Source organism: Vanellus vanellus (genome assembly GCF_965231255.1).
Source record: "Vanellus vanellus genome assembly, chromosome: Z".
In the NCBI taxonomy this organism is placed as follows: Eukaryota; Metazoa; Chordata; class Aves; order Charadriiformes; family Charadriidae; genus Vanellus; species Vanellus vanellus.
In genome coordinates, this window is record NC_138908.1 from 49287613 (window position 1) to 49300957 (window position 13345).

Below are 13345 nucleotides of genomic sequence, written 5' to 3' on the forward strand. Positions count from 1 at the left end.
CTAGGTTTGACATTGTTAACAGTGTAATGTATTTGGCAAGAATATGCCGATGAGGAGTGACACTTCATAAAAAGAAGCAGCAGCTTTCCAGCATGTTGGGATGTTTGCTAATGTTAAAGCTTAGGCATGGTTACGGTTCTGGAATCCAGCTTGCCATGCTTTGCTTCTTATCACAGGTCCAAACCTCATGCGGGAATTCAGTTGACTTTAATGTGACCAGGACTGGATCCTCTGTTGTAAGGATTTTAAGAAAATAAGACAACCTAACTTTGTTTCCTTTTAATTTTGAAAGCACATCCCCTTTTTATGTGAATAACAAATATCTGTCACTTACAGACAACAGATAATGAAAAACTGAAAATACTCCTTAAACTGAAGATGTTCAAAACCGGATGGAAAAACGATCTAATTACACTGCATTTTTATTCTACCTTTGCAATTCTCAGGTCAAATTCAGATTATTTCCCACTTTCTCCTCTTCAGCTGTAGTCCAGTCAGCAGAAATCTTTGTGCCTCTTGCACCCACATCACTAGCAATGACTCTTCAGTCAGATTTCGATTCTCACATTTGCTGATCACGCAAGAGAAAGAAAATACTTCAGCTGGTTCTTTGAAAGCTGAGGGGCTATGCAGTACTAGCAAGAATAGATGCTCACCACAGCTTGCAGAGCTGTGGCATGCAAACCAAAACCATCCGTTTACATTTGCACACTTGTGTGCGCGGGGGAAAGGATCGTCACGGAGACAAAATTTTGATACAGTGTCCATATTGCAACAGTACTTTAATTATATATTATTTTCAGTTCCAAACTAGCAAAAATATTCGGTTGGACAACTTAGTAGCACTTCTTCCCTAAGAGTACTCCAGGATGTTTATACTGTTTGTCTGAGTTGCACAAAAGCCGACATTAGAATCACATTTTAACATTGGACAATGCATTCCCCTCTTTTGAAGAGGCCATGCCAGAGTTCAGATCAGCGGGGCAATCGGCTTGTGATGAAGCTTTCTAATGAAAAGCGTCGGGTACCTTGAGAAGCAGAGATGCTGCTAGCTCTGCCTGGGGATGGGGGTGGAGTCCGAGGCGTGCGCCTCTCTGCAAGGCCGCCCGAAGAACTTAACGCACTGATGAACCTGCTTGCTCACCGCTTTGCTTCTCCCTGTGTGCTTTCCCGGCAGACCAGAGAAGCTCTGTGGCAGCAGTGTGCCATTCAGATCACCCACGCTATCCAGTACGTGGTGGAGTTCGCGAAGCGCATAACGGGCTTCATGGAGCTCTGCCAGAATGACCAAATTCTCCTCCTTAAGTCAGGTGGGTAAACGCCAGAGGCTTGAGGCTGGTTGAGGACCCAGCACATTAGAAATGTGCTCTGCTGTCTTGTTCTGCAAATCATTTCAATTTTGAAGGACCCCTAATTTCAGTCTGTTTCATTAGCTACATTAACCCTTCCGTGTTTTTCCCCATTAATCACATTGCTGCCTTCTGATCCCCTTCCCGCTACAGTCGGTTGTGGTTATTAAGCACACACGCGCACACAATCGTTGCAGAAACTGCAGTCTCCAACATGACATGTGGTGGAAGGACCCTGCGAGTTGAGCTGGTCGAATCAGTCATCTGCCACCCTGTAAAATCCCCACTTGTCATTAGTAAAACGAAGGCAGGCTCACCGGGGCCTGCCTCTGTGGTCATCTCTAATCTTTTTAATGAGACTACAGAAATACCCTCCAGCCAGTGCACAGGAGGGAAAATCCCCGCTGGCGCCAGTTGGTTTCAGAATAAATAAGAGCGGATTACAGCGGTGTGCTCCAGCCGTGCTCTCTGTGCGTGCCGGCGTGTGCACGTGCGTGCATGAGGGCAAGGGGGAAAAGGGTTTCCTTCCCTGTCATGGGACTTGGTAATTTCTGTCCTACGGAAGAATCATGACAAGATTTATCGTGACTACGTAGTAACATCACCAAACTCGGGAGGGCAAAACGGTACGACCGAGTGAACCGCGACTGGTAATTAATTGCATTTACCCTGTCATATCAGTTTCGTGCTCCCTCTATGTGTAAAAGGCAGGATGCTGTGTGAGGCGGCTTGTTAAAGCGTAAGAAGCGCTTCCTATTTGGAGAGAGAGCTCTCCATTAAGGCTGAAAGCCAGTGTGATTCAGTGCTCTGCGCACAGGGCTGTGGCTCGGTGTGGGGCTGGACTGAGACGGTGGGCACAGGTGCAAAGGGAAGGGATACAGAGACCCTGGGAACATGCAGGCAACATCCTGGGAAAATGGAGCCATAGCATGAGAACTATTTTTTTTCGGCTCGTACTAATTTTGAGAATTCTGCAGGTGCCAGCGCACCCCAAGTAACTAACTTCATTTGGCTGGCAAAGCTAACAACTGCACCTTCAGCAAGAGATACAGTTGTATTTGACTGTACTGTCAGACAACTCTGTTTAGCTTCAGCATGTATAAATATGTTAGGTTCTATTTTCTGTTTTACGGTTAATGCTGAGCAGGAGTTAAAAAGTCAGGACTTTTCATTCAAAAGCGCGTCTTCAAAAGAATCCTCAGATTCAGAGTTCCTCTTACAGGAGACTTGGATTTAGTTAAGGGATGCTTAAAACAGGGGAAACAAAAGTAAAACCAAATTTAAGGGTGTTCCTGACAGTACTTTAACTTTTATTTCCTCCCTAAAATCTTTGTGATGTTCTGCACCCCCCAACCAAATGAAACTGGGATTTATATACACAATGAATGAAGCCGGGTTTTTTGTACTAAAAAGGTTTAATTATTAAAAAAGAGTTTCAGTAAATGCCTAATTTTCAGGATAAAATATTTCAAATTGAAAACAGTTGCCCAGGTCTAAATTCAGATTAAGTCCAGGATGCCAATTTTCTGCAATGGGGAAAAATCAACCTAAAGAAAAGGTGGTTAGGCTGGACCAGAAATCACACCTTTCTATACTCGAAGCAGACAGAAATATATTTTCTCTCATTCAGAGACATAGAATCATAGAATAGTTTAGGTTGGAAAGGACCTTGAAGATCATCGAGTTCCAAACCCCCTGCCATAGACAGGGACACCTACCATTAGACCAGGTTGCCCAAGGCCACGTCCAGCCTGGCCTTGAACACCTCCAGGGATGAGGCCTCAATAACCTCTCTGGGCAACCTGTTCCAGCGCCTTACCACCCTCAAAGTGAAAACCTTCTTCCTAATGTTTAATCTGAACCTGCCCTCTTCTAGTTCAAAGCCATTCCCCCTCATCCTACCGCTACATGCCCTAGTAAAAATCCTTCCCCAGCTCTCCTGTAGGCCCCCTTTAGGTACTGGAAGGCCGCAATAAGATCTCCCGGGAGCCTTCTCTTCTCCAGGCTGAACAGCCCCAACTCTTTCAGCCTCTCCTCATAGGAGAGGTGCTCCAGCACTCGGATCATCCTTGTGGCTCTCATATATCATCTAGATGCCTTCAAAGAGTTTTTATCCCTGCTGATGTTTCTAATGACTGATATCTTCCTAAATATTTGCTCATCATTTCCTGTATTCTGATGTTTTGCAGTAATGTGTTGTACTTTTGCTTTTTCGTGTCTGATAGGCTGCCTGGAAGTGGTTTTGGTGAGAATGTGCCGTGCCTTCAACCCACTCAACAATACTGTTCTGTTTGAAGGAAAGTATGGAGGGATGCAAATGTTTAAAGCCTTGGGTATGTTAGTCTTCTTCTTTTCAACCAATTACGTTGAGCCACATAGCGACAGATTTGTCTTTCTGAAAATAAGTGACCCACAATGAAAATCTGCAGTAAATGTTGAATCCCCAAACCTCCAAATCTCTGGAACTGAAAAAGAAAAAAGGTAACTCCACTATCTGCCAGCAGTGCGAGGTTTTTTCTCTAATAAAAAAGAGCAGCATGAGGGTTTTTTAGATAGATCTCTTACTCTGCCATCTGAAGTTTTGATAAAACTTGTGTTTATGGCAGGAGCCAAGCAGTTTATCTTCACAGTTCAGTTATGCTTGATATATCAAATCACTCCCACTAATTGTGTCCTGCAGAAGGCAATTTTAGCCCCAGCAATGAGGGGACTAAAATGATGAACTACTACAAAACATAGACAAAAACTTACCTAAAATAATGTTTTGCCTAAAACTTTCAAGCTCATATAGATTCATGTACTAAAACAATTGCTTAATTTCGCAACATGATGCTGAATGCCAGCTGAAATGTTAATAGCTAAATGGGTGACTTTTGCCCATCCATGAGACTGATGCATTACCAGAAATTTATACAGGACCAAACTCAGAGAGATATATTTGCTTCAAATGTATGTATTTATCATATAGGTATATAATTTTCTTATTTGCATATGGACAAACGTGACACTACTTTTCAAGCTTAAAGCATTTATGACTCTGCTTTAGTTGATTTATTTTGGTCTTTATGTTATTTTCATAAATATTTGTACTGTTAATTAATAAAATTATATATGTGAAAGTTATTTAGGACTGGTCATTCATACCTCTTATATTTAATATATGTTTAGAAATAGCATTTCTTTCCAGACTTGAAAAGACAACCCTCTTCTAAGATGTCTGTGCAATTTCTGTACAGGTCATGCCGCTAATTCTTGATAATTTTTGTGCTCCAACAGGTGTTTTAGTGATATATTTTCGTGGTAGGTGGAATTTTAATAGCTGATGAAAGGCACTTGTTTTAGAAGTACAGACATTCACTCACAAATTTTTTTGATACCAAAGTAATTCTCTTTTTATGGTGGACTAAAGAGCTGATAAATTTCTAGCATTGATTTTGTCCTCTATTGTCTGCAGGTTCTGATGATCTGGTGAATGAAGCATTTGACTTTGCAAAGAATTTATGTTCCTTACAGCTGACTGAGGAGGAGATTGCCTTGTTTTCATCTGCTGTTCTGATATCACCAGGTAATTATTCATTCCAAACACCACAATATTTTTTTTTTCATCCTTGTCCACCTCTATTTCTACCTACTTAAACAGCTGTTCAAGCTGTATTAAGCAACACTAAGCAAGGTATTCAGCAGTGGAATAATACCTGAATTACCCTACTATATCTCACTCTCTTTTTGGTAGACTGTCAGGGCTTACACATACTGGTAATAGACCCAAAGTGTGGGGGTACAGACAAGGAGCAGGATTGTGCAGACAAGCCATGCAGGTTGGCATTCCTCCAGACCGTGTACAGAGAGGCATGGTGCCCCAGGAGGTGCATGCTCCTCTTAGCATTTTCAAGGAGCTCAAACCTCACAGCCCTGAGTGGGTTGTATAGTCCCTAACCATGATGGGCTTTTTCTGTGGGTATGAGAACATGAGCAGCAAAAGCCTGTATGAGGTCCTGTGTGAATTTAGCTCCACGTGAGAGGTGGTGATTCCAGGGGCAACAGGCTCTTTTCCATGTGTTCATATAGCGTAATGGCACAGGCAAGCATGCATTCAGTGAGTGCTGGTTGTCTGACTACAGAAAAGAGGGGTTTGTAGTTGAATTGACTCAGAAGGTGGGTCTAGTAGACAAACTTACAGTTTAGTGTGGAATTTCTAAACATGCCTCAGCAGAGATAGACCCCCAGTTCCCAGTAAGAATAACCTCTTGAAGGACTTTTACAAATAGTCCCACCATGAATTATTTTTCCAGCCTGTTCTGTAAAGACGTCCTCTAGGTCACTTTGCCCTTTTGCACATCTGTGGTGGAGATTATGTTAGGCAGAATTAAACTAGCACAGATGGTGTCAACATGTTCATTCTCATCATTAATGACACCTACTGAAAGGACTCTGCTCCTTTTATTTTCCCTTTGAGCAGTTCTTGCGGTCATCTGCTCAGAGGTGAAATGGTTGAGCTGGTGGCTCTTCATGCTGTTAGGCCAGGATATTCCAGAGAGGACCCTGCAAACAGCAACCATTTCCATCTCAGAGGTGTCCCAACTGTGCGCAGGGGTGCAAGTCGCCTGTGTGCTGTCCCCCAGCTGCCCTGACTTCTTCTGGGACGGAGGGCTTGCAGTCCTGGTGGGTTCCTGTCTGTCAGCTCTGCCTCAGTTTGAAAAGACCAAAGCTGTGAGCATGCCAGAGATGTGCGGCCAGTCCTTGCTCCTCGTTAGCACTAGTGGCCTACTCAGCAGACTGACTCAGTGCAAAGCTGAAGACAACCTGGGAATTTGGGGTCTGGGCTGTGAAGTTCTTCAGTAAGATGTTAGCAGAGACTGGAGAAGATGGTTGCAGTGTTTCTAGCTGACTTCACATTGTGAAACCAAGGGAAGCAGGAAGAGGGTGGCAGGATCTGCATTTCTCTTGTGTAACAGCTGGAGGTTTTTCTACTCTTATTTTTCTACTGTCTTATTTTCTTACCATTAGAGACAGGAAAAGTAGAAGTTAGTTGAACAGACAGAAACAGTGAGATCATTACGAAGCTGACTTCAAAGCACTTTGGATCAGATGGGGGCATCTCATCTGCAGGGGTAAAGAAAACTCAGTTATGTAGTTTCTAGCCAAACTGAAAAGCAGTCATGTTTCTCTCTCCCATGTAATCTTGGAAAGGAGAACTGCAAAATCTGCTTGCAGAAAGCTCCTAGTATCTGAGTGTCCGGTGCCTAAGCCCTGAGCAAAGTTTGTTTAAGTAATGGAAAGTTTCCCATTGATTTTAATGGATTTTGGAACAAGTAATTTATGTGCTTAGCTGCAGTTAGGCATGAGGTGGACATCAAAATTCTTATTCAGCTCTGCATTTCTACATATGTTCCTTTAGTTTGCAAAGCACCAAAATCTCTTGCATTCTGCCAGCAGTTCATGTTGCCTGAGTATCCACTCTCACCTCTACTTCTTGCAGCTGTACTAAGCACTTGAAAAAACTAGCAACTCAGCACAGGCTTTGAGCCAGCTGTATTGCAGGCAAGTGTTGCAAAATTCTCCACCAGTACCGCGTTTCAGACCAGATATATGTCGGTCCTGATACAGCCTTTCAGAGCTGGGTGTCTCCTGAATAGCAGCTTCTCTTTCTGCTAAGTAGCACAGATAAGTAGAGGCAATTCCAAGGGTTTTTTTTTCACTATAATCAAGATTCAGGGTTGAAGGTGGTGCTACGAGATGAAATATTTAAATAATCCACGGTTCCCCGTTTCACATGAAAGTTGGATTTTTCCTGCTTGCGAGCAAGAGGACACATACACTGTCTCATATTCCATTAACCAAAAGAAAAAAAGCGTGAAAGTGCTGGATGCATGCTAACTGCTTATTTCTGTAGTCTGTAAGCACGTGTATCTTTAGTCATAGAGGATGCAATACAAAAGAAACGACGGGCTGCAGCAGCATGTGCATGAGCAAAAACAATCTCTCTTCCGTAAAAATACTGCAAATATGGATTGCGCAAATGATTCCCATTTCAGCTAGGCTACAAAGTTTGGGAGTGGGGAGGAGGCAGGAAAAAGCAGCACCGATTGAACTGACATTGAAATTTGCCATTTATTTTCTTACAAAAATTTTAACAGTAAACAATAGAGAAAGGAATAATTTCTTTCCACACTAGGTGTTCTGGTTTCTTCACAACAAAGTGTTTCATGTTGGGAACATATTTAAAAAATAAAAAAAAAAAAGGAAGCACGGCTTCACGGAAGTACCTGCACCAGTCCTTCCACCCACTAATGTAAGCACAGAGAGATTCCCTGTGGGAAGTACTCACATTAGTGTTTCTTTTCTGCGGAAGCCACCATCTTGAAAGGTGATTCTTGTGCCTTCGATTTCACCGTTTAGGTAGTTTACAGGAAACAGAGCGGTCCTATCAGAAGTAAGGGGACCTAAGAACATCCATTAATAGAACTGCTCAGGTTCTTTTTGCAAAAGCAGATCTTTTAAGTTGTCCCTCGCCTTCTACACTATTCTTGAGCCTCGTGGCCCGTGCAGTGTTTAAAGATACACAAATTCAAAACCCAAAAAGAAAAGTGCAGAATTGAACCGCTGCTTTTTATATCCTGTGTGGGTGGCTGCTGAGCTGTTGGCTTTATTCCTGCACTTTTACAAATATAACCAGAGGTACCGGGGGAATTCACGCCGAATTTGCAGATGGTTTTCAGGTGATAGAAACCACATTTGGGGAGACAAACTTAATATCCATTGTAAAAGTTTCACCTAGCTCTTGTCATGAATTTAAGAACTCTTGTCTTATATACAGCATGTTCCATGACAGGAAAGTGATTAAACCTGTCCTCCAACAGCCACAGTCTATTTTTAAGCTTATTTTTGTGACAGAAAGATAAATCTTTAAGGATTGCTCTCTATGATAAATCTATTTAGCTCCAGTCTGCCACAATAGGCCTTGATTTAACACTATTGAAAGACATGTTTTTGCAATAGCATAAAATTTGGCACCTAACCCGTGAAGTCTAAATATTACTGTGTGCTTATTTGTGTAGATACTGTGTGTGCTCTCAGCTAATTCTGTTCCTGTGGCCACTGGTGGCACAGGATCCATTGGCTCACCTTCTGGGAGCATGATTCTCTAACCTTTGCAAAAATTTTCCAGCACTTTTCAATTTATACATGAAGATTCATGCCATGTGATGACATAGATTGTCTTATTTCCTGTTTGAAAGCTAAAATCTATACCCAAGGATTCGTCTGGATTGAGGGAGAGAGGGAGGAAGAAACAAGTTTGCAGCATGGGAAAACAGAAGGTTTAATGGTGCTGTAAACACACTGTATTAATGGTTTTGGGATTGCCTTGGGGTCTGCTACTTCTCTTTCTGTACGTTTGTCTCCAGAATCTATGACTTGTGAGAATACAGATCTTAAGGAAGACCTCCTACACTTGGGGTTTGAGTTCAGTAGAAAACATATAGGTTTCCAAACAACTGTGTCTGTAACTGTTATTCTCCCAGATAATCTTTTATTTTGTGTTGTTTAAAAAGAGAACATTTTTAAATAATGAGAAATTTGCACTTCAAGACATTGCAACAACTCATAATTCTTTTGAATTATTAAAGAAACTCTTTTGAAGGAAGCCATTTCTTTTTATTCAGAATATATTTGGTCTCAAAATGTTAGCCTAGTAAATAATGAGATATATTTTATTTTAATTTTTAAATAATTATATTCTATTATTTTCAAAGAACTGTTTTGATCAATATGTTTATTATTTATGTATTAAGCCACTGAGATAATATGACATGTTTTTCACCTAGCCACTATGAAGTTAGAAAAACACTGATTGTACCAACAGAGAATAATAAAATGGTTGGCCCTGGTTTCATTTATACTCCCATCTTTATCTTTAACATCCTGGCTTAAACAAAGAGATGCAGAGCCAACATTGTGTTCCTGTATGCTTTGTATGTTAATTAAACTCTCAGGTGTTCCTTTAATGGATTAAGATACTTTGCCTCTGAAACCATGTCTTAATTAATTATCGTGCAGTCCTGCCTCATGGGAATTATGATTGCCATGAACGCTCGCCAGCATGGGACACTGTGTTCATCCATGAGCATGCCCCACATCTGTGCATTCTTGACTTTGGGTCTTGGTTATTTTCTTTTCTCAGATCGAGCCTGGTTAATAGAGCCAAGGAAGGTCCAGAAGCTTCAGGAAAAGATTTACTTTGCACTTCAACATGTGATCCAGAAGAACCACCTCGACGATGAGACTTTGACAAAGGTACATTGTTAAAATGAAGAGCTAAGCGCTCCTTGACCATGACTTTTTTTTTTGGTAGCCTTTTCTCCATGTATTGCTGTGTTAACGTAAGTTAAAAACAGCAGACTATGTACTTGCTATATATAGGAGAAGTAAGGCTTGTTTTACGCTTTTCCCTGGTTCCTCTTACTCCATTTTTTTATTCACCCTACTAATCTTTTTAATTGGTATCCTAGCAAGAATGAGACTGCCTTAAAGAAATACCCCTGGAGGCAGTTCCTTGTTAAATACATCTTTGTCACTTGGCTAAACCTTCCAGGACAGTTGTTTTCAGCCTCTTATGGGAAGAGCAGTGTCTGGTCCTTTGTAGGGATAGTTTTGATGAGTTCAGAGTATTGCATTCAGTTACCCAACAAGATGTTAACGTAGTTTAACTGTAATTTATACTAAATTTGCTTCCTCCCTGTTCCTTTTCTTTTTATTTTAATGTCTCACAGTTAATAGCCAAGATACCAACCATTACTGCACTTTGCAACTTGCACGGAGAGAAACTACAGGTATTTAAGCAATCTCATCCAGATATAGTGAACACACTCTTTCCTCCATTATACAAGGAGCTTTTCAATCCAGACTCAACCACTGGCTGCAAGTGAAGGGGATAATAGAATTTTCACGTAGTCATGGAATGCGTCACTATTAAGACAAAAAGAAATGTTTTCATGAAGAACTTATTAAAAATGTCACTACTGCAACACTAGGAATGTCCTGCACTTAATAGAATTATTTTTCACCGCTACAGTTTGAAGAATGTAAATATGCAACTCTGAGTGGGGATGTCTTTTTTCTCTTTTCTTTGTTTACTTTTTTTTTTTTTCTTTTTCGAACTGACAATGGATATACAAATATAGGACACTCGGTGTTACCTTTTTTTTTTTTATTATTTTATTTTATTGGGGGATGTTTTGGGAGACAACTGTTCCTAGAATTTTATTGTAGATATACATGAGAATAGAGCAGTACTTTGCAGTATTACTCTTGCTGTTTATTGTTAAAATATAATTTAAGAAAATTCCACTTATTAGACTTGCCTATTTCTATGTTTTTAGATAGTTTAATGCATGTGGAAATTTGTAGCTGTCTTGAAAATTATGGTGCATGTATGGAATACACATATATATATATATGTGCTATATACCTTTATATATATATATATATGTAGGTATTATATGCATACATGCTGTAGCTTAAAAATCCCATGCCTACTGTTAAAGGATGCTCAGCCCAGCTGTCATGCATTTCTTACTCTCCAAGTAACGTACTAGATTTACTTTGGGCAATCAAGATCTGCTTTGCCAGTCAGAGTTAAATTATCAGCTGCCGATGTGTAATGACAGGATCACTTCTGAGATATGTGTAATGTAGTGCATGTGTGCAGTCTGTAAATGAAACATCAGGAATGTATCAATGGTGCAAAAGCCTTGTCTGGATGATTTTCATGGAGAGAGGAAATTTTTTTTCTCCCTGTTGCAGGGATAGACCGTATATAAAAGTGAACATTGTAGGACCTGACGTCAGTAAACAGGAAGTCTGAAACATGGAGTAAAAGTGTAGACTGTCCCACACGTATATTTTTCTGATTCCACACGTGATTTTATTTTATATATACTGTTTCAAAAAGTAGGTGCAAGGCTTGGTTTGTTTTTTGCTGAACTCAATGGAAAGACACATAATGAACTCAGTGAAAACCATAGGAAGCCTAAAATGTAGCTCTGAAGAGTAGTGGCAGACGGAGGAAGGGAGGGAAGGAGGAGGAAAGTCAAAGCGAGCGATGTCCGTGCTTATGAAGGCGAATATAACTATCACTGTTTCTGACAAAGCCATCATCTAGATGAGACTGATGGTTTCCATTGCACACATACATATATATATGTTACATACACGTGCATATATGTATGTATATGTCTGTATGTGTATAACTGTATATATATACATATATAGTGTTGATTCCACTTCAGGAGGGGAGCAAAGGATTGGGGTGGGGGTTTTTTTGTCTGTCTCTGAATTGATTTCATGTGCATTTGCTGGCAAAACCAAAGGCAAACACAGAGGGGAGTGGAAGACTGCCGTGGACTTAATTTTGTGGATTAATTAAGTTTAATTAGCAGTCATGATTAATGTACTTGGATTCTGCCAGAGAAACAAAACATAGACTTTTCAGCTATGGAAGAGGGATTCAGTATCTGCTACGGCTCTGTCCTTACCACCACTTTTACCCGCTGCGAGCTTTTTCAGAGAAGTCTCCTCTGGGGACACCAGTGGAGGGCGAAGAGTGGAATTAAGAGGAAGCTGTCAGTGGGGAAGAAGAGTAGTGAAGGCAGGATTGCAAGCAGATACATTTCTTTATTTCAAATTTCAAAAAGACATCAGTGTGATCGGAGGCAAGGTGAGGAGGAGCATGCTGGCCAGGAGGCCTCAATCTTCCGTTCCCTTTTCCGCACGACCGAATAATTCACAGGCTACTCCAAGTACTTTGTGGAGTTTTCCCTTGCCCTCCATCAGCCCGTGCGCAAGTTTACATTCACGTTTCATGGCAGAATCCAGTCTAGACAACATCAACATTTGTTTGCTCTGTTTTAGCGATGCCAGACCAGATACAAGAGTATTTACCAACCTTCAGCTAATAAATGTTACTCTATAGGCCCATTACAACCTCAAAAAGAAATAAGAAAAAAACTGCACAGAGAAGTTAGTTATTCTAAGAATTTTGTTGCAAATATGACATGCTCTTCAAAATTACTTACTCCTATAGAACAGCAATTTCTAAAACACCTTTTTTGCTCCGAATTCAGAGCATATTTTCTGATCCCTACTGATTACATTAAAATGTCGTCAATTAACATAATAAAACATTGCTCTTGATGCTTCTTTATACCACTTAAGCCCTAGACTGGCATTCCTTTACAAGGTGAGTTATCTGTTTGCAGCCCCTTTTACATGGCAAATCCATGAAAAGGACCCTAAACTCCAACTCTTTCTAATATCAAAAAACTTAATTAACTATATTTATGTACTGGTTGTGTGAATTTATTTGAGAAAAAACTCATCAAACTGAACCCTAGAAGCGCTCAGTTTTAACTGCAGGGACTCATGTTTTCCTTGTATTTTCCAACACAACACACACGTATATCTTTGTTTGAAATCCTTTATAAACTTGTTTTTGGTATATCAAAAGTAATATACTTAGCCAACCCACAGAAATATAGGATATGTGATAAATATTACTGTTCTTAGTGATGATAAATAAAGAGGTTTGTCATGTTTATAAATAGTCCTCTACAATTATGTGTTACATCTTGAAAATGTTTTGTTCTTTTCAAGTAAGCTAATCAGTCCTTGGGATTTTTGACTTATGTCTTAGGCAAGATAACCAAATGGAGATCACCAGTGAAAAAGACATTATTTAATCATTATCCACAGGGCTTTTAATCCTTAAAGCACTATTCTTAAATCACTGCAACCTCGTGACCTTTTCAATCAGTAAGGATTACTGCCACTTTTTAAAGATTTGGAAATTAAGGAAAAGAAGTTAAATGACTTGCCAGAGACCACAGAGGTGGCCATATCCAGTCCTGGAGTGAAAATGGATTCTTACCTTCTGGTCCTAAAAACACTAATGTTCTGCTATACAAAATCTCCATTGCCATTGATAGCTGATAGCCTGT

At 40.3% G+C, this 13345-nt stretch overlaps 1 protein-coding gene across 1 annotated transcript in view; it reads left to right on the plus strand.

The window, feature by feature from the left end:
- The window catches only part of RORB (RAR related orphan receptor B), a gene marked incomplete at both ends in the record, with an annotated part of 35782 nt that extends 25506 nt beyond the window's left edge, over positions 1-10276 (plus strand). The window contains 5 exons of the mRNA XM_082497978.1: positions 1178-1310; positions 3575-3682; positions 4804-4914; positions 9532-9644; positions 10121-10276. Coding sequence (XP_082354104.1) covers positions 1178-1310; positions 3575-3682; positions 4804-4914; positions 9532-9644; positions 10121-10276 — 621 coding nt within the window. The remainder of the gene's footprint in view (positions 1-1177; positions 1311-3574; positions 3683-4803; positions 4915-9531; positions 9645-10120) is intronic.
- Positions 10277-13345: the final 3069 nt, after the last annotated feature.